Here is a 26,851-nt window from a genome sequence, read left to right as displayed (position 1 = left end):
TGGAAAGACTCTGCAGGTTAGCACACCCATGAAAGGGATCCAGCAATGAATGGTGCAACTGAAGTGCAAAGTACTTCTGTAGCACCTTATCCTTTGATTGTGGATGTTTTCACTTGGGAGTTACGTTACGTCTGGTTGCATTTGTTCTGTGAGTATCTTCACAAATGCTGACTCATTAAAAGCAAAGATAGGAGGCATTTTATGTGAATATGCCATTTGTGTTTCTTCAGCATCAGTGTTATTCCTAAATGAATAAAGTTTATTGGCTGTGCCGTGGGGTCACTGTGGTGATCACATGTGAGTGCTGCTTTTTGTGATAAAAGCCCCCAGTTTCAACTATAATTGGGTTGACCTGAGGGGAAGCAGTTGCATCACATGCTGTTGCTGAAGTGTGTCTCAGACTCCTGACTTATGCTCTAATATTTGTCTCTTGCTCATCAGCTGCTCCCTTGGTCAAAGTTCTTGGCTCCTGAAACCGTCCCCCTTCTTGTTTCGGACGGTCTTAAACACTCGGTGAGACGTCCTGCGTGCCAGTGCTCTGTTCAGAAGCGTGTGCTGGTGGCACAGGTACGGGTGCATGGGGTTATCACACCTTCGCCGATGGGTAAAAATTGCTATCATTTACTCATCTTTCAAAAAATGACAATTAAGTGCCCTTAATCAACGAGGAAAAAGAAACCTGTAAAAGTCTGCCTAAGTAGGTGTCTGATGGCTTGGTGTTACTTTGCTCTTACATGATTTACTTGGTATTGCGTGCGTTCTTCCAGTCTTACCTGTTGTGATTTGCTGCTGTTTGGCTTCACGTGTTCATGTACAAAGTGACTCAGCTGCATCCTCTTCTGTTTGGAGGAGAAAAGGTGGGAAATCTCCTCAGGAACATGCTTAAAAGAAACAATGACATTCTGTTGAAAATAACCTAGTGGCCCTGCGCTGCGCGGTGCGAGCGGTGATCTCCTTGCCGCTGGCAGTGCTCTTTGTCCTGTTGCCCGAAGGCTGTTGTGGAATTACAGCTCGAGGGGTTTTGCTTCCCATTGTTGCTTCTTTTCTGTAAGGTTTACAAAGCATTTGGCTAAGCTGTTGTGTGTTCGCTTTAAGTTGATCACAGCGCACACGGATCCTTGAGTTCGGAAGCCTCTGGTAACAGTTAGCTCCGTTGCTGTAGCCAGGATCAGGTTTTCAGAGAGCAGACAAGTGGTCGTGGCTAGCTGTGGCTGCGTCCCCCCTCCCGGCTTCCCCTTTGCTGCCTGCCGGCCCCGTGCTGATGGAGGCTGCCGGCTGGCGTCCCTCTGGCCTTTGTAAAGAGACCTGGGGAGGGGGCGAGGGGAGCGCAGGGCGCAGGTCTGGCCAGGAGTTGTGAGCTGATGCTGCCAGCTCAGAGAGCCTTGCCTTGTCTGCACGTGGTCTCTGAAGCACCTAAGGAACATCCAGGAGGGAATTTCTGGAGGTGTGGGGTTAGGAGCAAACGTGATTTAGAAAATTCCATCTTTTATTCCTTCTTGTGCAAAAGCAGTAGAGCACGTACTGTTACTGGGCAGAACAGGCCTAGCAAAGCTGTGCTGGGGACAGATCAGCCGATTTCAGCGTGTTAGAAGTGCTCAGAGTAAGAATTCCACAACATCAGGTTGGAGTGGGCATAACATCCAAAGGCTTGACATAAGCTTTCACTAGAAAAAGTTTTTTCTAGTTTGCTCCTACGAGATTGGAAGCATAGGGAATCAAGCCTTTTCACCTCCATCTCTGTGAAAATGTGTGTATTAGGACTAAAAATGTTTTTCAATATTAAATTCCTAATTTAAATCGACACAGAAAAATCAAGTAGTAAGTTCTCCTGTAGTATAACTAGGAAGATATGTTATTATTATTTTTTTTAACATAAGAATTTTCTTGGGTTGTAGCCAGCGGTGAAGCCTGGTCTATCTACTTGTTTACATAAATATTTGAGCCTTAGCTTGTCCCAAAATGTATTCTCATAACATTTTTATCATTAACTTTGTTAGCTCACAAATTATCTTATGTTTTGACATAGATAAGGATTTCTCCCCATTTCTCTTTTCTGTAAATGCAGTTTCATCGTTATTTTCCCTGTTTTTCCTTCTTCCCTCAAAATTAGAGTTGTCTGTATTTTTTCAGCGGTGCAGTTTGTTTTCTAGTACTAATGATGCATTAATTTGGTTTATATTAGATTAAAAGATTGGGATACGTCAAGTGAGTATGAGTTGTACAAAAGCTCGTGTAATATTAGAAAGCTATCAATATAATAATTAATATAATGACATAATAGTAATTGAGATATGAAAATGAAGTCAAATGCTGAATGAGAATGGTGAGGCCTTTTTGGAGGATTGTGATTTTCATCTCCTTTGAGAGATGGTTAATGCTGAATAAGGAACACAATCATCAAATGAACGATGTGCATTACAGGCATCCTATTACAGAATTTCTAGGTTGGAAGAGACCTCAAGATCATCGAGTCCAACCTCTGACCTAACGCTAACAGTCCCCACTAAACCATATCCCTAAGCTCTACATCTAAACGTCTTTTGAAGACTTCCAGGGATGGTGACTCCACCACCTCCCTGTGCAGCCTGTTCCAATGTCTAACAACCCTTTCGGTAAAGAAGTTCTTCCTAACATCCAACCTAAAACTCCCCTGCCACAACTTAAGCCCATTCCCCCTCGTCCTGCCACCAGGCACGTGGGAGAACAGGCCAACCCCCACCTCACTACAGCCTCCTTTAAGGTATCTGTAAAGAATTTTTCTGTAATTTTCTGTATTTATCTGTATTTTTCTGAATTTATCTGTAAAGAATTTATTGCTGCAAGGCTGCCGTGAGCTCCTCACATGCAAGTATGCCTTTACCCAAATAGGATTCTATTTACTAAGCAGTCTCTTGTGTCTAGGGATTATTGTAGTTAAGGTGAAAATAAATGTCACTGTGGGAAAGCAAGCATCTTCTTGAAATACACTTCTCTAATCGTATTTCAATAGAACCTTGCACGTGGCTTCTATTTAGGACTCAGATCTGCGTGCTCCAACCTCGGCAAGCAGGGCTCTTGTGGATTTGCCTCCAAACCTCTTTGTCTCTCTCTGCCAGGTGCAAAGCGCTGGCAGCACCTTGCATCAACGGGTTTGAATGTATGGGGGCAAAAAGCAGGGGTGTGGCTGTGAGAACAGCGTGTGCAAACAGCTCTTCCCCGTGTCCTTTGGGACAGAAGCAGTGGACAGGGTGGAAGTACCATGGTCAGAATCCAGCCAGTGAGTTGCCAGATGGATCTCTCACTTCTGGCAATGAAAGGCTTGATTTTATTCAAGCCTTCAGTGATTGTCTAGTTCAAAAAAGAAAACAAAGCCCACCTTAGGGAAGTGCTCTGCATCTGTAGAACTTGACTATGCATCGTAGAGACTAGAGATCTTGGGCTTCATTTTTTTTTTCTGTAGTATTTCCCGTGATTGAACCACAAGAACACTAAAAGTCAGCTTTAGCTGTGGTCTGGTTTAGATGGAATGGTTTTAATGGTAAATGTTTGAAAGTTTTGTTCTGTAAGTACATCTGCGTACAATCTGATAAGTGGCTTTCATACAGTGTTCACTGAAATAATCTTCTTTCAGGAGTAAGAAAATCTCAAGATTCTGCATGTGGGTGAGACTTCATTGTGTATGTGGAAGCTCTTGTACGTGGAGGGACTAATGCTGGTTTTCACATCTCGCTCTTGAAGAGTGTGTGTTTTGATGAGATAGGGAATTCTTAGTTGGATTGTTGCTCTGCAAGAAATCGTTTGTGTTCTGAAGAGATCATTGTTAATTTTAACACTTGGAAAAATAATAATTAACTACTAATATAATTAATCTTCCTGAAATAAGATCCAATGTTATAACTGCATATCCACAAAGGAGTTTTACATCATTTAATTGCATTTACTTTTCAAAGCATCACATGTCCCATTGTACAAAAATCCTCAAACACTTTGAAAGCATCTCCTTGAAAAAGGTATTCCCAATGAATGTGTAGGAGCTTGATTTAAGACTGGATGACATTTCTGGGAAGGAAGAGATAACTGCCACCTTAGTGCTACGTAAGTGTTCAAACATTAAATGGAGGTGGTACTTAGAACACCTCTAAACGTTAACTTGGTTCCTGCAATAACTTCTTTGAAGTTCAGCTGAGGATTTAGAACTGTGATTTAACAAGTACGGAGGAAAACAAAGTAGACCTTTTGAAGAATACCAGAAAGGAACTAGTTGTCTTGATACCTAGTGTTCAAACTGTGTGTGTGTGTACATTTGTATGGATATATGCAAATTGGTTGGGTGTTGCCAAAAGGCAGGTGCAGTTGGCCCAAGAAAACTTTTTGGTAGAAACTTACACATTTATTTGCTATTATTTCTGCCTTCCCTCCAGAATGTTGCTTGAAAAAAATCCTGAAACATTCATATAGGGCATAATGCCATATCTGCCTCCCCAGCCTGGTGGAAATGGGCTGTTAGAAAATATCCTCTGGTGTATCAGGGAGACTATTGTGACCCTGTAGTACTTTGTAGATGTTTTCTTGAATGTCACTGAAGTCATACCTCATGATGTGGGCACACTTCTCTTAGTGCTTATTTTGAGACAAATTGGAAAATAGATGGTTACAAAAAGTAACAAAGGGATGTCTTGAGTATCACAGGAAAAAAAAAAAAGTTGGGAAAAACAAATTGTTTTCCCAGAAGTATGGTGTGGTGATTTTCTTGGTTTTATTTTTTTGGTCTTGTTTGTTTGGGAAAATCTGTTGCATGATGTATAAATTATCAAAACTTAGTTTCTTCTGAACAGGTGTGTGTGTGGTGCTAGGGTTTTCTTGTTTGTTTTAGTTTTGAGATGTTTCATTTTGTTTTGATTTGTTTGTGAAATCTGTTATACATGAGTAACAACATGTTTTTTAAGGGTAAAATCAATTTTGGAATCTGTGTTTACCCAAGTGAAAGAAGCAGTCTGAGGGTGTTGTGTTCATTCTCGCCGTCTTTTAATTTTGGGCGTGATGGTTTTCCCATTCATTTTCTTAAAACTAGGAAATATTTTCTGCATTGCAGTTGGTGTAATCAGATGTCCGATATGCCGCCAAGAATGCAGACAGATAGATCTGGTGGATAACTACTTTGTAAAAGACACATCCGAAACACCAAGCAGCTCTGATGAGAAATCAGAACAGGTATAACACTTTCCTGCTTGCCAGAATTCATGTGCTATTTTTGTTCCTGTGTTACGTTAATGCTTTATAAGAAAATTATGGTAACTGACTTTAATTCCCCTTGTAGGTGTGCACAAGCTGTGAAGATAATGCTAGTGCTGTAGGATTTTGTGTGGAATGTGGGGAATGGTTGTGCAAGACCTGCATAGAAGCTCATCAGCGAGTAAAATTTACTAAAGATCATATGATCAGAAAAAAAGAGGATGTATCTTCAGGTGAGTGTTTTGGTATCACTGTAGGAAAAATATTTTTTCTTTGGCACATGTGAAGAAAGAGAGGGAGGATTATTTAGATACCTACCAGCTGCCTGGCTTTCCTGAAAGACTCGGAAAAAAAGCTGCCAGTGCAAAACTAGTAGTTCTAAAAGTAAAGGAAAAATAAATTTTAAACTGAAATGGCTTATTTGCTATTACTTTGTACCGTTTGATGTTCTATATAGAAACTATGCTAAGCACAGAAGAAATGTAATAAAACTGTCATATTTAGAAAGGATTTTGATCAGGTCTTAATGATCCTTTTACTTAATAGAATAAGTAACTAAACGGAGTGGTTGGAATCTGGAGAGCACTGACATCATGCTAGTCATATCCACTGGCCAAGGAAATGAAATTATCCATTTTGCTGTACTTTGTTATAAGGAGCTATTTTAATTCATCCAGCGGAAAGAATAGTATATACAGATAAGCTTACATTCATATTCAGTATAATGGTACGGTTACATCGATATTGCCGTGTAAATGTGGAATTTTAATTAATTTTCAGGTTTTATCTCTTGGTTAGCAGAAATTAACAGACATAGTGGGTAGGCTGCTTGTTTAAGCATGCAACTTTATTAGGAGTTTTTAATTCCTAAATTATCATTTGACTATATAATTTGCAACTGACTGAAATACTGTGGAAAACATTCTCAAAACAGATGAAAGGTTGCTCCCCCTTTTTGTAAAGGGGATAGGTTCAGATTTATTCTCTCTCTTCAGCTAAAATAAATATGATCTTCATGATTGTTCTTCATGATTGGGCCATTTCAAAGGAGTAATACTGCATTGCTTTCTGTCACTGCTTTTGGGAAAATTGTATTACTAGTTAGAAATTTTTAGTTCCTGAGCTTAGTTCCTGTGGATGACAACCTTGTTTCACTCGCTCTCTCAAATAAACTTAATTTTTGGAGAGGCTTCTCTTTATGTCTTGCTGGGTGTTGTTTCATATTACATTTAAACGTATTAACCCTAATAAGCAATAACCAATTAACATAAAATCAAATGACAGAGCGCTACAAAGGATTACTGACTTCTTTCATTAGGATTGTCATATTGTGACTGTCAAGGTGATAATATAGCCCCTTTTACGCTTCTGTAACCTGAGTGAGGAGGTGCCCCAAAATAACTGTTCCAATGTAGTAAGCTTCCTACTAGAAATTCGTGTTGATGTTTATGGAGATGGAATGTGGCAAAAATGTAACCTTCCTTTAGCATACAGCCATCCCTAGAAACTGTTGGTTGTGGGGAATGACTATTCATTACTTGCTCAGCAAAGCTTTTTCCCGTGTTTGTCAGAATGTATGGTATGCCTTGGGGACTTCAAAATTCAGTTAAGGAGCGTCAGCTTTAGATTCATGAGCTTTCTTCCTTTACAGTAATTTGTGTGATATAACAAGCTTCAAAAATGTTTGAGACTACAAGGAAGACATTTGTGTTTACTTGTTTTAAACCTTACCTGATCTATCTTCCAAAAGCTGCTTTCATCTGGGTCAAGCTCAAAAAAGCTATAGAATACCATGTATTTTAGTAAATTCATGACCGTTTTTTGGGCAATAAGTTCTATGTGATTAAGTAGATAAGTAACTCAGTTTAGTTGGAGTTTAAGTAACTCTAAGACTGGTTAATAATGTCGCCTTGCATTTATCACTTCAGTTGCATATGACTTAATGAGCTTTATAAAGAGTTTGAAGTGATAATATAGAAGACCTATGGGTGTTTGATAGTATAAAAGTTTGAGAGGTTTGGTCCATCCTTTAGAGTGTCAAAGGGGATATTGCATGCAATTTAATCTTTAAATGTATACGCAAGCCAAATGATTGTGTACAAACAGGCCTTGTGTTCTTACAGCTGGCAGTGTCTTTTTGAATATTTTTGGTAGGGAAAGAAATTCCTTCTTCCATCTCAGTACAACAGAAGTGAGAACAGCTATAAAACACTGGCACTGTAAATATTTTAGTGAAAACATTCACAGTAACATTAGAACAGGACTATCGCTGTCTTTGAATTCTTGGTTGTTACTTACTTAGCTTGGAAGTTAGTAGTTTTGCACTTCATATTGTCTTAAGTTTTGTTTTAAAATGCAAAAATGGTTTGTTTCTAAAAACAGAGGCCGTGGGAGCATCTGGTCAACGTCCTGTTTTCTGTCCTGTCCACAAACAAGAGCAGCTAAAACTTTTCTGTGAAACATGTGACAGGCTGACATGCAGAGACTGTCAGTTACTGGAACACAAAGAACACAGGTACTCACATTACCATGTCTTGTTTCCTGTGGTGTGCTTTCTTAGAGGAAAAAATGACATTGGTTTCAAACAGTGTCTCTAAATACTGTTGTATGTACTCTCTGTCAGATTGAAATGATCCCGTGCAGAGGAGAACCTGTGTGCAGTGCTGAAAACTTTTAAAACTGAGCTATGTCAGGTGTCTTAGGACTGGACTCGAAACAACATCCTCTGAGGTGATTTGGTGTGATTAAGCTGTTACCTAGCCTGGCATTCACCAGTCACTATGTTCAGGACACAAGTAAAACACTTAAATAGGTGTTAGAGCCCTGAACACCTAGTGCTATAAAAAAGCAAAAATGATACAGTGAGTCACAGATGTGGTAATTTTTTGAAAAAAAATTATGTGGTAGTCTTTCAATTTAGGGTGAGTTTTGTAAAGGGAAGGAATACATTTTGCAGCATAGATTAATGTATTTTTCTAATACAGAGGGGGGAAAATGGAAGAAAAATGGCTTTAGTTGGTTTAAAGTTGCCTCATTCCAACTAAAAAGAAAGTATGGGTTTTGTCTCAGGAGCTTGCTTTTTTCTTGCTGCTAGAAAAAAGTTTGAACCTCTCTTATGATGCTTTACAATTTACTTCTCTTTAGCAACTCTCATATGTTTGAAAAAGCACTTGGCAGTGATATAATAGAACCAGGGGAGGAAGTACATATCAGCAACTTGCAGCACTGCTTTATATAGGTGCTCTACAAGTAACACTTCTCTAAAGGTGCTTGACATTATGATGCAGTACAGAATTTACCATTTATTATTTTTTTTTTACTGGAGCAGTGATTAATCTCGTAGGCTGCTAGAGCAGCCTAATGGAGAATTTTCACCTTTAAAATTAGTACCATTTAGAATATTAAATTCAAATATTCCTACTGTGTTCTTTCGTAGGCTTCATCATAAATATTCTGAAGGCACTCCTGTCTAGAAAGTGCGGTCTCCTAGGATTTGTTAACTAACATTTTCTAGTTTCTTTGCAACCATGCCTTGTGCTTGATGCTAACTGATTAATAATCCATAAATGGATTTTAATTTTTCTACTTATTCATTCTTTCAATAAGAGAAGACAATGCTTTGCTATTAACATGCTTTGTTGTAGAAGAATATTTTAAAAACTTTTATCTGAATTACAGGTAATTAGGGTGACTGCTTCTGTCTTGAAGTAAAACTGCTTTTTATGAAGTTCACCAAATCACTGAGGGGAAACCATGCCAAGTGGAAACAATGATTGATTTTAATCTTCTATTTACTTCTTATTTGACATCCTACTAGTTTGCAACAAATGAGGATGTTGAATCACTGTTTCAGTAGCAACATGGCACAATGATCAGAATTTCAAGCGGAAGAATTGCTGGTGATGCAGAAAGCTGACAAGCTTTCAGCAGCCTAATGGAGTGGGATTCATCTCTAGTGTAGGTAGTTTTCAGTTTGCATACTTTGGAAGCTTAGATGTAAGCTTCTAACATTGAAACTGAGGAATGTAAACTCATTGTTCAACCCTGTCCCTTGCTGCTACAAACAAAATGAACAGCTGTCTCTTCTCTAAAGAGAAGTCACAAGACTTCTCTAAAGTTTCCTCTGCTTAAGGCTCTGTTATCATAACTGTGAGCTGTTTGGAACTGAGAAACAGTGTTAATAGAAATTTGATCATATATTCAGTCTTTTCCCATTATATTAGATTGTAACGTTGTAGATTTTGATACTACTTTTTAATAAATTTTGATTTAAAATAAAATAGCAACTTCCATTTCAACAGTTGTTGCAAAGAAAGCACAGGTTACTTCTGCTCAACGTATGAGATGCTTCACTTTTATTGTAGGAGTTTTCTGCCCATTTAAATGTTGAGATTTACTATAGTGAAGAAGGGACATTTGTCTGTTACTAAATTATACTTGAACATGAAGTTTACTCTACAGACAAGAATTGGCAAATAACTGGTAGGAATCCTGGCTACTGGGGGGAATCTCGATAGTTACACAGTTGACAAGAAAGAATTGAAACTCTTGGAGCTGCTTAATTCCCCCCTGTCATTTTCAACCTAGCCATTTTGTTTCTGTTGCATTGTTAATTCATCTTGTGATGTGTGTTAGGAAAATGTGTTTTCATGAATTTCTCATGTTGTAGCTACTTGCACTGTTTTAAGGTAAAATAATACCTTAAAGAAGCACCCTGGAAGCAGTAGCTGTTTGGTTGTGCATGGAAGTGAACAAAATGTTCCTCACTTGGAAGTACCTTTTACAAAAAAAAAAATTAATAGGATTTTTTTTTTTTTTTTTTCAAATTAAACTACTTTAGTCAAATTTGAGCAGTATTATATCAAGTGAAAAACCTTTCTTGGGATCGGATTTTTTTTTTTTTGGTATAAATGTATGCTTATTTTTTGGCTGTTTTTGTTTAATGAAAGAATATAACTTTAAAGCTATTACTGCATTTTTCTCATCTACTGTTACCAAAATCATTTGTCAGACTCTAAAGATTCTGATACCTCTCTTAGCTGGTCTTCCATAGCTTGATATCTTGTGGAAATGATGCAGTGTGTTGCCTCCATGTGTAGATGAAATTAAGAAGTGACCCACAGAGATCCAGTCTTCTGGACATTAACAGAAGATTTTATTGGTACTGAAACATTTTGCAAATTGATCTGGATACATGTAATTTGATTTTTTTCTAATTTCAGTTGTATTTTTTTCAAAATTTACATGGGAGCTAATAGCTTTACATCTAAATTAGGAATCCTTGTCTTCAGCACATTGCTCCTTGGTAACTGAGATCTTCTTTTGCATGTGAAAAGGTATCAGTTTCTAGAAGAAGCTTTCCAGAATCAGAAGGGTGCAATCGAGAACCTGTTGGCCAAACTTCTTGAGAAGAAGAATTATGTAAATTTTGCAGCTGCCCAAGTTCAGAACAGGTAAATAATCTAAAATGATTAACTATAACTATTACATTGTAATGTTTTCTGCCTATGGCGAAGATTTTCTGGCTTCGCTGAGAATTCAGTGAATTTCTGCAGAATATGATTGGATTATATAAAGGTTATGATTATATGCTGAGCCAAGTGCAGGTGAGATGCTAGTTTTCTTTGAAATGTTGTGGGAAGATGGCTGTGGTGGTTAGTAGCAGGAGGCATAGTATAAAGCGCCTGACAATGCTTTTCTCTTTTTTAGGATAAAAGAAGTAAATGAAACTAACAAACGAGTAGAACAGGAAATCAAAGTGGCCATATTCACGCTCATCAATGAAATCAATAAAAAGGGAAAATCTCTCTTACAGCACCTTGAGGTACAGTCAGTAATAAAAGTAATAGTGTTGATTCATTGTTCCCAATCCCCTGTTGAGAACTCTCATTCCATATTTGAAAACTGTTTGGTGTGAGTGCAGGTTTTGCAATACTAATATTGCCTGTGAATGATGTGTTCTTGGAAGTTTATGGAAGCTGAATGGAAGTGAAATTCCCAGCTAGCGTATTTTGAATAAATAATGGTGTTATCTGACCTATTCAAATCTATGAAAATTTAACTTATGATTATATTTTTATGAATTTTGAAGAGAGGATGTACATCATAAGTGTTTAGTTCATAGCATAATGCTTGTCTGCCATGATGTGACTGAAAAAATCTAAGATCAAATTAATGAGAATAGATTTATTTTGGTTAAGGAACTGTTATTTGGCAATGAAATTGAGTTTTCCTGGAATAAAAGAGGATTTGATCAGGAGTGAAGTAAGTAATTTATACAAGTAATTATGTGAGAATTTTGGCTTTTCTTGTTTTCCTAATATTTGTTACAGCCTAGAAAAATCCCTTTGGGAACTTTATTTTTTGTGAGGTTGTAATAGCTGCTTGATCATGTACTGTTAAATCTGAAGATTTGGTGCTGCCACCCAGACTTTTTCCATGAGATTTTCAGCTGGCAGATTATCAAAGGTTGAGTATTTCTCAGAAGTGAGGCTGCTAAGTTTATCATCTGTGTTGAGGAGGTATTAAATGGCATTTTTCTGGTTGGGATAGGGGGCTGGTGTTCAGAGTGCCTGGCCACCTCTGTTGCTGTCTCTTTCTGCAGCTCTTGTGGTGGCAATTGCAGGAATGCCAGGGCATCACCCAGTACTGAGCTGGCACTTGCTGGGTCCTAGTCTGGGTCACTCCCCAGTTCTCTGTCATGCTGCCATGACCCTGGCAATATGAGGAAGAGGGAACTGATCTCATTTTATTAGTTGAAACTTTCTTGGGATAAAGCAGAGGTTCTTACTTGAGCCCACTCTTTTCCCTGTGCTTTGATACGTATAGGAAGAATGATAGATTGAAATACTGGAGCATTATTACCTGATGGTTTTAGCTACTCTGAATATAAGCTTTAGTATAAGCTTATTTGCTTGTGACATTTTTCTGTTATGCTGGGAGAACTGTAATAGTGGTTTATATTTCCCTCTTAATCTGGGGTCTTCATTGTAATAAAGTTTTTATCTCTTCATAGAATGTAACAAAGGAGAGACAGATGAAGTTAATACAACAACAGAATGACATCACCGGTCTTTCGCGACAAGTGAAGCATGTGATGAACTTTACTAATTGGGCTATTGCAAGTGGCAGCAGTACTGCTTTACTGTACAGTAAACGACTGGTAAGGAAACATCCTTCAACTTGTACGGTACAGAGAATGCTTACTCAAAAGAAGTATCATGTAGCTTCACTAGATTATATCCAAGGAAGAGAAAATGACTTGTTTGAACATCATTTAAAAAACAAAAAGAACACTCCTATAACAATGGAATATATTTCCCCAATTGTACATGTTTCATGTGTAAATTAAGGACATAACAGTTTTATTGTAGGAGTGAGGTAAAGCTCTGTAAAGGCACCTCAGTGTTTCACTTGAGTCATTGCAGAAACTTTGTAAAAGTACTTTCATAATCCTTTGGATACAGTTAAAAAAAAAAAAAAAAATTAGTTGTATGGTTTATGGTTTTTGTGGTAAACTGAGTGTCTTTTTTAGGCTACTAACAAAACACATGACTAGTCCTTGTTGGTGACTGAGAAGTCTAAACTTGCTGGGCAAGGGCACTCTTAACATTCTCATTCTTTATTTCGTTGTAATCAACAGTCTTGTTTTTGCTTTCCATTAGATAACGTTCCAGTTACGTCATATTTTAAAGGCACGTTGCGATCCTGTCCCAGCTGCCAATGGAGCAATACGGTTCCATTGTGACCCTACATTCTGGGCAAAGAATGTCGTCAATTTAGGTGAGAAAATTCTGACTGTTTACTCTCTGTTACTTGAAAAACTATATTGAGTTAGAGGTGCTCATCAAATATGAATGAGTTGGAGTGCAGTGCATCTCTTAATGCAGAAGAGCAAAACTCTCTTGATGTTATCTGTATCATTATCCATATAGTCCTGATTACCCTCCTTGTCTTGCTCTCTCCTATTACCAAAGCTTCTTCTACAGCATTTTTGGTTCCCAATAGGAATGGTTCTAGAAATGGCCCTTTTCCATCCTCTTTTTAAGGTCGTTCTAATGGTTAGTGTAATATGCTTGTGCTAAATGAGTGCTTCAGTTTCTGAAAGGAGCATTTTTGGAAGTAAATAGAATCAGTTTTGCCAATGTGAGCTTCATATTTATCTGCATGTGGGTTATGTACAAATGTGTTGGAAGTTGTGTGAACAAACATAATTAGGGCAGTTGATAGGGTCTTGAGTACCAAGCCAGTCCATGTTATTGCTGGAAAGGTAAGTGAATTCAGAAGCAATGTTTAATTAGTTTTGTGTTCTAAGATTTCTGACACAATTATAAAGGTAAAGAAAAAAAGAAAGCTTTAAAATGAGAAATGGCTTCTGTTCATGTGTGCTGTTTCTTGCAGTTCCCACAGCAGTAAGTTACAGCACCATAGCTGTAACTTTTTGTATATTTGGTAGTTTTTCCCAGTATACCTGTTTATTCCTTCTTTTCCCTAAAGCATTAACTGCCTTGGGAATGTATAATATTTTTGATGAGAGGGAGGAGCTTGGAGGGGTTGTTCTGCATGAGTGCTTAGTGACAGCTGGGATCACTGAACATGCAGTTATGATTACTGCACATAGCTGACTGCTGTTAGATGCAGTAATACATGTGCTCTTGTGACAATGTAAGGTACTTAATATGTTAGCCTCTTTATTATCCACTTATCCTGCAGCAATTTAATATCAGTTTGTTTTTTTCATATGAATCCCACTATTATTTATAGTTTTCAGAGAACAGGTTTTGAATGAAAGAAAAGGTGAACTAGAGTGGGGAGAGTACAGTGAGACAGAAGTATTTATTAGCATCTGTTTTCTGTTCCTGAAAATTCTAGTAGAAAATTTGATTAAAATATCACCTTTCTGATACTTTCCTGATGCTTTTGTGTGTATTCAGTTCTTGCTCAAAGTCCACTAGCCAGATTTGCTGTTTCTGTCCTTAGTCGAGGAGGTTTATGTTCATGATAAACTTTTCATCATGTCAATAATGTTTTAAAATTGATGCTGTTCCTTTGTGGCCAGTTGCTCAAGCAATTTTTGAGTGTTGTTAGTCTTGGGGATTAATCAAGAAGGAAAAAGCAGTGCTTTCAAGAACAGAGCATCAAATGTTTGGCTAGAAACCAGGCAGAAAAAAAAAGCTTATATAGGAAGTAATATAGAAACTACCTGCCTTGTTAAAAAGCTACATGCGGATTCCAATGAGTATATGTTCAAAGTCAAAAATCATAATTTCGCCCTTGCCTTTTAAAAATGGGATTAGACATATGTAGAGGGAATATGATCCATCCAACTGTATCAAGGCAGTACCCGGTTTTAGCAGTATTTTGTGTTATGCTGGTAGTATATCCTGTTCTTAGAGTCATGCAGTGATGGGACACTCTTCTCCCTTGATATCGTTTCCCAGTTTTTGCTTCCATACTTACAGAAACTTTATGCTGAATGTGTTGTTTTTTTTTTTTGTTTTGTTTTTAAGATTATGTCTCTTGTCTTGTGTGATTGTGGTGAACATGAAGAACAGTCATGTCTGTTTATGAAGCTTTGCAATTACAGTTCTTTCAGTCTTTCCTCACATGTCATAGTTTTAGTTCTGTAACTTATTCTCTGGGTTTTCTTTTTGCTTCTGTCTCGTGTATGGTTATGGAGACTTAATAAGAAAATTCAAACTTAAACTGCCTTGTTACTGCAGCTGTCAAAAAATCAGTTAGAAACGTCTGACTGTTCTGCGTTTATTGACCTTTGGATGATAATGGAAATCGAACTGTTCACTACTTCTGTTTTGTTTTATTCCTTAGGTAACCTTGTTATTGAAAATAAACCAACTCCTAGTTACACTCCCAATGTAGTGGTTGGACAAGCTCCTCCAGGAACAAATCATGTCAACAAAACTCCAGGACAAATTAACCTAGCACAGCTTCGACTTCAGCATATGCAGCAACAGGTGTACGCACAAAAACATCAGCAACTGCAGCAGATGAGGATGGGACAGCCATCTGGGTCAGTTCCCAGACAGACAGGTCCTCAAATCTTACAGCAGCAGGCAAGTTTCTTGTATGCTGTTATTTCACGTTAGACCATAATACCAAGACTTTCAAAACAAATCAGTTTATAAACATGAAAATCTTTTGAAATTTGACATGCTTTAAATATGAGAGCTATTGGCTTTTCTTGGTGTTATGTATCTAGTAAACCTACTTCTGTGGACAGAGATTGGCTTCTTTTTTCCATGTTAAAAGCAAAAATTTTAAAAAACAAAAACCCTTGCAGCCTCCCAGGTTGATCAGCATGCAGACCATGCAGAGGGGTAACATGAACTGTGGGGCTTTCCAAGCACATCAGATGAGAATGGCTCAGAATGCTGCTCGTATACCAGGAATACCACGCCACAATGGACCACAATACTCCATGATGCAACCTCACCTTCAAAGACAAGTATATCCTGTGTACACGCTTCATTTGTGCCATTGTGCCAAACTTTCATTACAATAGATGATACCTCCAGCTTTAAATGTGTTTATCTGTAACACAACTCACAGCTACACACATTTATATGCTTTGCCATGTTGCATACTGTACTGTGACGTTTTTGCTGCTGAATGTAAGAAAACGTAAACATGAAAAATTAAATGAATTTTCGTTCTGTCACTAAAATGTATTGCATTTTAGTTCTGGGAAACAAAACATTTCCATTTTTCGCTTTTCAGTGGCATTCAGTTTCTGGGTTTCTTAAAGAATAGTCAGCAATAGTGAAATTGAATGTGATGTAATTTAGAGTTTTTTAATGAAACCAATATCTAAAGTGTTTTTAAATTCAAACCTGAAGCACGATGCCAAGCTCTGCATATCATTAAAAACAAAAATTATTGCCAATGTTAACATGACTGGAAAACCAAAATGACTTTTTAAAACTTGGAGCGTATACTCTTTTGTACATAGACATATGGACTCTAAAGTTGTCTTTGGATGAAGTCATTGCTTTAAGAAAATATAACTGTATATGAAAATAATTTGATATAAGATCACGAAAAATCTGTACTGTGTATTTAAATATCTAGCCATATAAAGTTCTGTGTGTGTGTTTTTTTTTTTTTTTTTTTTTTTCCTTTCCAAGTAAATATATACAGCAGTTGCTTTGCATTCAGTGCTATCGGGTTATGTTGATAGAATGTGGATTTATATCCCTGCCCTACCCACCATTTTTGTTGAGGACTATCATATAATGTACATGTTGCAATTTTACTTGCAGAATGGCTATACAATTTGTCTCTAATGCGGTGGTGGTCTCTTCTCTTTTCCTACAGCATTCTAACCCTGGACATGCGGGGCCATTTCCAGTTGTTTCTGTGCACAACAACACTATTAATCCAACTAGTCCCACTACTGCAACAATGGCAACTGCAAACCGTGGTCCAACAAGTCCGTCTGTTACAGCAATTGAACTCATTCCTTCTGTAACAAATCCGGAGAATTTACCTTCCCTGCCAGATATCCCACCCATCCAGGTCAGTGGAGAAAAACAGACAATTAGGCTGTAGGTGAAGCAATGACCTGCCTTATTTTCTGTATCTTTTTTATTTGTTTATCAGTATTTGTGGAATTGTTCATTTATCATTTAGAGTAGAAGAATTAAAATCTCCAGCCCTGGCCATGGGCATGCAGCTATCTTAATTATGTAGGGCTGACCTGCTTGGCCTGTGATGGGTAGTATTTAATGGCTGTTTTACAGTAAAATTGTTACTTAGATTAGTGAATTCCAAGTACTGTGTTTGCTCCCTTTCTTCCACAGGTCTGTCATGTGGGAAGATACCACTAGAACAGTTGAACAGTTTTGTATGTTGAATGCTCTGAATGGTGATTTACTCAGTATTAAAGTTGCCTGTCACTGATTTGTGATGTGGAGAGTTCCTAAATGTTACAATCAAATGCAGGAAGTACTGCAAATAGGTGTCCTACTCCTCTGCTTTCTCTTCACGTTTCCCCTGTACCCCACTAGGGTGGCTGTAATTAGTTCCTTGTATTTTTAAGAGGCCAGCATTGGCATTAACTTTGTATGCTAGAAGATGCAGTGGAACACTTCGACTGGCCTCAGTGATTGATCCTGAACTGTAGTTGTAGTGTCTGTCTGGAAATTCAGTGTGTGACAGCTGCTGCCCCTGTAGTTTTCACTTTACCAGCACAGTAGATTGGTACTCACTGACTTGGAAGTACAGTGTGCCTCATGCTCTTTTCACAGAGAGATACTGGGTAGTACTGCACACAAGGTGAGGTAGATGTTGATTAAATCAAGTTAATTTGAAGAGGTCAGAAGCATAATGTTATCTACAGGTGGAGTCAGAAAGTAAAAGCAGTAAGTTTTCTGCAGGAGTGTTTTGTAGGCCAGGTGAGAGGAAGATGGCTTAATTTCGGGAATGTGATGTTTATATTGAAATTCCAAGTTCCAACACTGTTCCCACATAAAACACAGGATGCTTGATCACATTCAGGGACACAATCACCTTAGAAACAAAACTAAAATTTTATCAAAGCAGCTGGTCTTCTGTAATACCAACAATTTTGTAACTCTTAATCTAAAAGAGTTGTGTTGAAGGGTTATTCTTTTTTTGATGAAGCTGCAGGTAATTTGCTAACGTAAGAAGAGCAAACAGAAAGGATCACATCTCTGAATGTGATTGATCTATAGTCCTGAAGCTCTCTTTAGTCATTAGAATAAAACACAACTATAACTGGTTATGGTTACAACACGACTGGTTATGACCAATTCATATGAAGACATTATTCAGAATTATGCTGTCATCTATCTGGTGTTTTTACGTAGTCAAAGTAACAGGGTACCTGTTTCCTTGTTTCCAGTAGATACTAAAATTGATGTAAAAAGGGAATGGTGGGGAGAGATTTCACATCATGCTAAGGAAGAAAAACAAGTTTATGGTTTCCCTTAATATCTTAATTATGGAATAACTCTTGCAAAATTAGTAATCTGTTAGTTTGTGTGACTAATGCACTGAACATCTGGGAACCAAACAAGTCTGGAATAGCCCAAAGTAAGTGTAGCCTATGACCATACTGGAATAATTCAAACAATCATAAGCTTTTCAAAATCTTACATTAAGCTTCTGACTGGGGGGTTCTATATTTTTGAAAGATTGATCTCTGTATAGAACTGATTAAAATAAAAGTGTTGATGCCCTGAGTCCTTGAGGAAATACTGAATAATTCTGTTGAAGATAATGATCACAGTGTAAAGATGTGAAACTATTAACAAACTTTAATTAGGCTTCTCTGACTCAGACTCTTGTTTTTGTTTTCTAGCTTGAAGATGCTGGTTCAAGTAGTTTGGATAACCTTTTAAGTAGATATATCACAGGCAGCCACCTACCCCCGCAACCTACAAGTACAATGAATCCCTCCCCAGGGCCTTCAGCTCTATCTCCAGGGTCATCAGGTAAATGCGATAGGTATTTCTAGTGATTCTAGAAAGCAGTGGGTATTTCCAGAATTTAAGAAAATAAATATGAAAATAACCTACTACTTCATGACGCCAAAAAAAAGTGATATTTTGTTAGTTTAAAAAATATTTTGCTCAGAAATAAGTCCTGGAAACTTAAATTTTATGCTCCTTCAGAAATATCTTTCTAGTAACAAACTGCCAGCATATGAAGGCAGTATTCCAGGTATGTGTACAGACTGATCTATCTGTGCTATATTTTTTGTCTTACATTACTGCAATCCATTTTTTGTGCATGTAGTTCAGTTATGGATATTATGGATGTAGTTCAGTTATTGCCTCCAAGTGATGACTGCTCAGACCATTTAAATAAGTTTGTTGAATATCAGCAAATACTTTATTAGTCACAGAAGTTCCTATACTCAACAGTCATCTAAACAAGGTCATTGTAAGTACAGCTCAATTGAGAATAGAACTCTTGTTATGCACATGAACAAATTAAGTCACCAATACATAATGCTGAGTTACAGAAACATTGCAAATGTCCATTCCCATGAGTTAAGAGGCAGTTTTCAGTCATTTGATAGGCATGTTTCCGTTAATCTTCCCTCTTCAAGATTATTGGAAGATTTTATGAATGATTGGTTGCAGCAATGGAACTTGTATTTCTCAACACCTGCATGCAAAACTCTGTCTTTTGAGTTTTTCTGTGTTTTTTTTTTTTTGGTCTGCATTTCTTGATATTATTGGTGGGTGTCAATGGATAAAATTTGAGAACTTAATCATCTGTGGCCTATAGTACTGCTTGGAATAGGTGAAATAATTAGGGCTACATTAACAGTGTGTTGTCTCTGCTTATATTTAATGCAGTGTGCTAGACCTTTGTTTTAATCAAATGACTGAGAGGGCAGCTGAGTCGTTTGAATTATTAGGATATTCCAGCAGCACTTCTGGCATTAATGAATACCAATTATTTTTTTTAGTGCAGAATGTAATTTTGTACTAAGTTAAGTTCTACATTTTTTCTTTTCAGGCTTATCCAACTCCCACACTCCTGTGAGGCCACCTAGTACCTCCAGCACAGGTAGCAGAGGAAGGTATGTCATGTCAGTGCTGTGAGGCTGAAAAATCAGACATGAAGAATTAAAAAAAAATAATAAAAAAAATCGGCAAGAAGTCAAATAGGGATTTGTGATCCAGTAATTGAAGAATGCTTAAAGGAAGGAGTGTTTTATTTTTTTCCTTTAATACAGTTCTCTGCTGTCTCATAACATGAGCTTTTACTCTTATAAAAGTTGCTATGTGCTTTGCCTTTGAAATCTTTTAAGAAACGTTAACTTAAATGTCTTTGTTATAATGAATTTTCCTCTTATTTATGTGCTTTCTAGCTGTGGCTCCTCGGGCAGAACAGCTGAGAAAACTAGTGTTAACTTCAAGTCTGACCAAGTGAAAGTCAAGCAAGAACCAGGGACAGAGGAAGAGATATGCAGTTTCTCAGGAACAGTAAAACAGGAGAAAACGGAGGATGGCAGAAGGAGTGCTTGCATGGTAAAGTTAGTTTTTGAAATGGTATTTTATGGTATTCCTACCAAACATGTAGAATTCTGAAATCATAAAGCAATTTTACTCTTAAGCATCGTATTCTGTTAACAGCCCAGAAGACTGAGAGGTATTTTGCTCTCTGGCAGTATGTCTGAACTTTAAGTGTGGGCAAGCTTAAGTGGTGAGCTGTTTTTGTAGCACTACGAGGGCTCTGTATTAGGGATTTTTGACTTAAGTACCAATAAGCTGGCATCAGGACTTGCATAATTGCTTGCTGGCTTATGTTGAACAGAAAAACATTAAATAATGACAGATGATTTGGACAGGACTGGACCTAGTGATGTGGATGCAAAAGAAGCAGTCCTTCCAAGTTTCATGTAGTTTGATAGGTAGTTCTCATTGAGAGTACTTAAGTAGAAAAGTTAGGACTTAATAGGTTTGGCGTTTGTTCATGACTTTTTATTTTATCCACTGATACCATGCACTGCCAGTCATGGGATAGAGTGCCATGTAAGATTTATCTTCAGCTATTGAAATGAAATACCCCCAGCAAGTGTGTAGGGTGTTTGCTGCTTTTAATCTTTAATAAAATCAGCAAGTAAGCCATTGTTAGTACGAGTTCCTGGGCATTCATATGTATGTAATTATAGAGAAGTCTTCCAATCAGTCAAGAGTTCTTATGTCAAAATAAATAAAACATTTCCGCAAATGAATATTTCAATGTTTCCCAGCTACACTTCCTTTTAATAAGATTGTGTAGTGGCAGCAGGGTGAAGGATTTGAGGATTTTTCCTAATGAAAGTGGAGATATATATTTTTAACAATTTATTGGTATGTTAGGATTGAAAGTCTATTATGCCATATTTTAGTAGGAATAAGTCTTGTCCTTGAAAGGATAGACTTAGGAAAAATTAGTTTTCAATACTGTATGCAACTCTGCTCTTCAGAATGATTTGCCGCTTATTTTGGGAAATGCATATAGTACTTTTTAAATGGTGACTGATGTTTAGCTTGCAATATAAGAAGAAAGATTCCCTTGTTAAACTGACTCTTAGATTTTCATGTGCTACTTTCATTTCAGCTTAGCAGTCCTGAGAGCAGCTTGACACCACCACTATCCACTAACTTGCATCTGGAGAGTGAATTGGAAGCATTAGGAAGTTTCGAAAACCATGTAAAAACTGAACCTGGAGATTTAAGTGAAAGTTGCAAGCAGTCTGGACATAGCCTTCTAAATGGAAAATCCCCAGTGCGGAGTCTAATGCATCGATCAGCTAGAATTGGAGGAGAAGGCAATAATAAAGATGATGATCCAAATGAAGACTGGTGTGCAGTATGCCAAAATGGAGGGGATCTATTATGTTGTGAAAAGTGCCCAAAAGTGTTTCATCTAACTTGTCATGTACCAACACTCCTCAGTTTTCCAAGGTACCAGAAACAGTGTATTGGTTCCTGAGAACAGCTCTGTGGTCTCATTCAAATGGTAGATTTCAACATCAGAACATCAAATGATATTCTGGTACTCCTCAAGATCTTTTAATTCTGCGAGACTTTTTGTCAGTAAAAAACTTGCATTTTAAAGATACGCCTGGATCGTTTTGCAAGTGACTGATTAATGTTTGTTTGAAAAACATACAGTCTCTCAAAGTGTTCTGTTATGTAAAGTTGATTTTTAAAGTTACGGTGAGGAAGGTATTGTGAAGTATCTGAGCATATTTGGGAGAGGAATACGAGGGCAGGCAAAATGGCCTTGACTGTTAGATTTACCTTGAGCACTATGGGTTAACCCTTATCTTTAAATATATCCAAGTCTTTGATATTGTACAATGTGAATTTGTAAGAGCTAATGAAAAAATCTTTGTAGCTGGCACTGATGAGACCTTGTCCCTGGATGCCTGGAGTAATACTGTTTTGTGTGTTGTTTTTTTCTTTTTTTTTCTGTTTAGTGGAGAGTGGATATGTACATTCTGCAGAGATCTGAGCAAACCAGAAGTAGAATATGACTGTGACAATTCGCAACACAGCAAGAAAGGGAAAACAGCACAAGGCCTGAGTCCTGTGGACCAAAGGGTATGTAAGTGCATTCTGACACGACCAGTCCCCCACTGTTTCTTGAAGATGTTTTTTGCTTTGGCTGCAGCAAATTAATTAGAGCTGTGGGTTTAGAGAGAAAAAAAAAAAAAGAGTAATGAGAGTGTCTTGCTGTGGCCACGTGATTAGGCCTTGGTGATTGTGTGGAAGTGCTCCATTACGTTGGAACTGCTAAAGCTTGCATGTAAACATACATACTGTATTTAAATGCATCCTTTAACGTGCATTAATCTCTATGATGTTCTTAAGTAGACTTTACATTAACATTGATACAGCCTCCGTACAAATAGCTATGTAAGTTTGATATGTTAAATTTATACTGTGAGAGGTACGTTCTTGTGGAAGGTATAATGACTTTGACAGAATTATTTTTAGATTTATCAATGAGCCTGTGCATAAAGCGTTTAGAGCATTAACAAATCAAATTAATCCAAAGGAATTATAAGCAACGGAAAGACAAACATTTGAACAGGGAATTCATAGGAACACTGTAGTTGGTTTCAAATTATTAAATTTTATCTTGTGGGGAAAATAATAATTCTGCAACTTAGTCCCTTCTTGTAACTTCCAGTTGCTTGGACAAATGCAATTGTGGGTTGTTCTGTTTTTTTAAAAAATAAATAAAATAAAATTGACTGTTTATTAGTGTGCCTCCACATGTTTATTTTAGCCCAAGACTTTTGTTTGTTTGTCTGGAAGAAGAAAGCAAAAAGAGAGTATATTTCTGCTATGTGAACAGTAAGGTGTTGTTCCACTCCTTCGTGCCCCACCCCTCAATGCCCTCATAAGGACTTTCACATATTTATTTATAAACTTTTGAAGACTATTGAAATTTTCTAGTACAAAGTACAAAAGCATTTATAATGTGGAAATATAGACCTATGGGCTGAAGATAAATTTAGGATGTTAACATGAAGCTGTTTATTTCTTTGTAAGAAATGTGAACGTCTCCTGCTTTACCTGTATTGTCATGAGCTGAGCATTGAATTTCAAGAGCCAGTCCCAGCCTCGGTGAGTCCACTGAAAAATAGTTTGTGATTTCTTTTTTTGTATAACATCTCTATAAATGCTAGAATAGAGTTTGGGAAGGAACTGGCTGCTTTTACTTGAAGCAGGTCATTCAGAATTTCATGATGCTGAAATATGCAGAAGCTGATCACACAGATGTTCTAGTCTCAGTCTTAAGCCTATATATTGAAAACGTTCAGTTAGCAATTATTGAATTGAAAAAGGATGAGTCAGGATAGCAATGAAATTTAAAATGTTACAAGAGGCTTTTGGAGAACTTTTTTTTTTTTTTTTTTTTTTTTTACAGTCTTTTAAATGAAAGGATGTAAGAAACTTTTGGCTCTTCTGTTTTCAGCTGTAAGAGAAATAAGTGTACTGAAAAGCATTGTTATGCTATGACAGTGAGATTTGGGAGGAAGTTCTTAAAAAGTACGAGGAAAGGAAATTGTTCCCACTTACTGAATGTGCATACTGTGTGTGAAAATACCAGCTGGTTGATATTTTGAGAAGAAATTAATTGCTTCTCTGAACTTTGCAGTCATTTTAGTGACAAGTCATTGTTCATTTTTTACAGATACCAAACTACTATAAAATTATAAAGAAACCAATGGATTTATCTACAGTTAAAAAGAAACTACAAAAGAAGCATTCCCAACATTACCAGACTCCTGAGGATTTTGTGGCAGATGTCCGGTTGATCTTCAAGAACTGTGAAAGGTTTAATGAAGTACGTTAACTTCCAATCTGTATACATTTTTTTCTTTAGATTAAGATTTATTTCAGCGCAGTTCTGCAGCTTCTCCAAGTAGAAGCTGTACTTCCAGTTGAAAATTTCTGCTTATAGAGCAGATGCTGAATCAGACACTTAAAAAACATAATACAATATAGTTACAGAACTAACTCTCCTTTTCAGCTAGATGGGGAGATTGAATCCTTAAAACTGTCTCAAACTATATAGGTTATTGTTCTTAAACTCATGAAATACAGTAGATCTTATTTATTAAGGAAATTTCCCTTACTGAGGAAAACTAACTTTTTTGACAAATATTCTACTGGTTCTAATGCCTCATGTAGGCTGAATCCAGAAAAGCATTTTTTCATTATTCCTAGTGTTAAGCGTAGTGCTTTAGCTCATGGGTAGTTGGGCTCTCATAAAAATTAGTTTTCAGTAGATAACTTCTGTATGGAGTCATATTTCTGATGAATGTGAAAAGTTGACTTATTTTGCAATGAACTCATCTGATACAGAAATATTTGGACCTTACCTGTAGAATGTGAATTTTAGAGGTGCACTATGTAGGTGTTACTATTAGGTGGAGCAAAGGAAAGATACTCTGAATATCAGAAACATTTATGGTGGTGTGCTGAAACAGTAGTCACTGAGGTAAGATAGGCATTTCTGAGATGCCTTAAAGTAAGGCCACAAAAAGCCCTGCAGAGAAGACATTTTAAGGAATGGCATGGCCAGTATTTTTCTGTAAAATGTTATCTGAGTTTTACAATGTTTGGGAATATGTTTTTGGCTCTGTGAAGTGGTAAATTGAGGTATGCAAGTATACATATAAAATCTCAACTGCTTCCTGAGTACACTAGTAAAGATCGAGGTTAAATACTTCTTAGAACTGTGATGCTGTACGCTGTAATTGTTCACAAGTGTTTGGGACTTTGACACCCCGACTCCCTTATGTCTCTGTATTAGGTGGAGGTTATTGAGCACTGTGGAAGAAGTTGCAATTATGTGAACTTCTCAATCAAGGGAATTAATGAAGCATCTACTGTAGAGGAAAACATGCTGCAGCTCTTAGGGACAAGAGTAAAACAAGGGAGCAAGGACTGATGGATGTGTTTAAAAAAGGTGTTTCAGACTTGTCTTGCTGTTTGAAATGCTGGCTAATGGCAAAAGATGAGTCACCTTGACCTCTCATAACAATATTGGGTCTAGTGCCTCTAAGCCATATTCACTTAAAAAACAGAAATCAAAGTGGTATGCCCCCCAGGAAGGTAGTCTCGTGGAACACATAAACGTTAAAATTGAAGTGAGGCTTTTCCACAATAATGTATGGGCAACTTTGTGATGGAGAAAACAGTCATGAGTAGAGTGCAATTATTAAAATGACTGGGAGCCACTTATTTGTACAGAAGTTATGTGTTTTGTCAAAGGTTTGTTTACCTCATGTCGCCCTCTTAAGACTGTTTTATACCTGCTTCAACTAAGTTTGAGAACTAAAGAGGTGTAGTCCATAACAAACTGTTTTCTTGTTATGGCTGACTTTAGTCATCCAAGCCTATGCAATCTCATAACTTTAGAAAGGATTATAATTTCATTTTTTTTGACTCTGGTATCCTTTTTAGATGATGAAAGTTGTTCAAGTTTATGCAGAAACACAAGAGATTAATTTGAAGGTAAGCGTTTCAGACCATGCACACTTGGTGAAGGGATGTGCATTTCCAACAGGTGAATATTCCTGTCTTCTTTTATTTACAGGCTGATTCAGAAGTAGCACAGGCAGGGAAGGCAGTTGCATTATACTTTGAAGATAAACTTACAGAGATCTACCCAGACAGGACCTTCCAGCCTTTGCCTGAATTTGAGCAGGAAGAGGATGATGGTGAAATAACTGAGGACTCCGATGAAGATTTTATACAACCACGTAGAAAACGCCTAAAATCAGATGAGAGACCAGTGCATATAAAGTAATCTAAAGTGGACCTTAAATTTATTGTAAAAACTGTTACTTAAGTGTTCCTGGAATATTACCATGCCTACAGTGGCCATCTTGAAGAAGCTGGTAGCTTTTTAAACAGTATTAGACTACAAAAAAATAAATAAAAAATAAACCACACTTGTACAGAAAGGCATCAAAAGGGGAAAAACTGTATCGTGAATTTTGGTGTTTTTTTTTTTTTCCTTGATTATTTTCTGTTTCCTTTTTTTTCCCTGATGGAGGGGACATGCTTGTCCTGGTCTCAGATAGAGGTGAATGAATGTTGAAGAGAAGCAGATTTGATATTTTCCATGTACAGATGAGACTGCTTAGTAAAATGTTCTGCAGGACTGGACCAATACAGTTACTGTATCTTATCTTGATGCTGAACTACAGTGTAAACTGTAAGCAACGTTCCTGAAATCCCCTCTTTGTGTGAACCTAAGTGTGTGTTGGGTCATTGCTTTTATCATCTCATTTAAGCGGTATTGTGAATAACTGATCTTCTGTGTTGATCCAGTTACCTAAATTTGACTTTCTTTACTACATTTTATGTATAGAAAAAGAAAAAAAATCATTAAACTGTTCTGAATTGGCAAGTGCAGGAGTGTGAGTTCTTGACAGGTGCAAGACTAAACTGGCTGTTGCAACAATTGATTTTCAGTAGTCCTAGGTGTATTTATTACAAATCCTGTACACAGAACGTTTTAATAGCATTCATAGCTCAAGTCCTCATGTTATATCATCTGTCCGTGATCTCCCTAATAAGGCAGAATGTTATTATCTTCAGTATTTGTTACCGAATGTTCTGTACCT

The 26,851-nt window shown here is 37.1% G+C and overlaps 1 protein-coding gene across 4 annotated transcripts in view; it reads left to right on the top strand.

Annotated features, from left to right (window-relative positions):
* The window catches only part of TRIM33 (tripartite motif containing 33), a 31,983-nt gene extending 5,349 nt beyond the window's left edge, over positions 1 to 26,634 (top strand). The window contains exons 2-20 of one of the 4 annotated variants that reach the window (XM_027445000.3): positions 5,072 to 5,190; positions 5,297 to 5,444; positions 7,594 to 7,726; positions 10,548 to 10,664; positions 10,921 to 11,035; positions 12,227 to 12,373; positions 12,876 to 12,993; positions 15,040 to 15,284; positions 15,512 to 15,676; positions 16,546 to 16,746; positions 18,554 to 18,686; positions 19,723 to 19,786; positions 20,078 to 20,237; positions 21,313 to 21,659; positions 22,178 to 22,301; positions 23,259 to 23,333; positions 23,905 to 24,057; positions 25,683 to 25,733; positions 25,816 to 26,634. In XM_027445000.3, the coding sequence (XP_027300801.2) occupies positions 5,072 to 5,190; positions 5,297 to 5,444; positions 7,594 to 7,726; positions 10,548 to 10,664; positions 10,921 to 11,035; positions 12,227 to 12,373; positions 12,876 to 12,993; positions 15,040 to 15,284; positions 15,512 to 15,676; positions 16,546 to 16,746; positions 18,554 to 18,686; positions 19,723 to 19,786; positions 20,078 to 20,237; positions 21,313 to 21,659; positions 22,178 to 22,301; positions 23,259 to 23,333; positions 23,905 to 24,057; positions 25,683 to 25,733; positions 25,816 to 26,028 (2,828 nt within the window). In that variant the 3' untranslated portion in view covers positions 26,029 to 26,634. Of the gene's footprint in view, positions 1 to 5,071; positions 5,191 to 5,296; positions 5,445 to 7,593; positions 7,727 to 10,547; positions 10,665 to 10,920; positions 11,036 to 12,226; positions 12,374 to 12,875; positions 12,994 to 15,039; positions 15,285 to 15,511; positions 15,677 to 16,545; positions 16,747 to 18,553; positions 18,687 to 19,722; positions 19,787 to 20,077; positions 20,238 to 21,312; positions 21,660 to 22,177; positions 22,302 to 23,258; positions 23,334 to 23,904; positions 24,058 to 25,029; positions 25,186 to 25,682; positions 25,734 to 25,815 lie in introns of those variants that run through there. The other 3 variants (XM_072028310.1, XM_072028311.1, XM_072028309.1) reach the window with 3 other exon arrangements.
* Positions 26,635 to 26,851: the final 217 nt, after the last annotated feature.

This window comes from Anas platyrhynchos, chromosome 27 (assembly GCF_047663525.1).
Source record: "Anas platyrhynchos isolate ZD024472 breed Pekin duck chromosome 27, IASCAAS_PekinDuck_T2T, whole genome shotgun sequence".
NCBI classification, from domain to species: Eukaryota; Metazoa; Chordata; class Aves; order Anseriformes; family Anatidae; genus Anas; species Anas platyrhynchos.
Note: the sequence above shows the minus strand (reverse complement) of the source record. Positions and strands in the feature narration are given on the sequence as shown.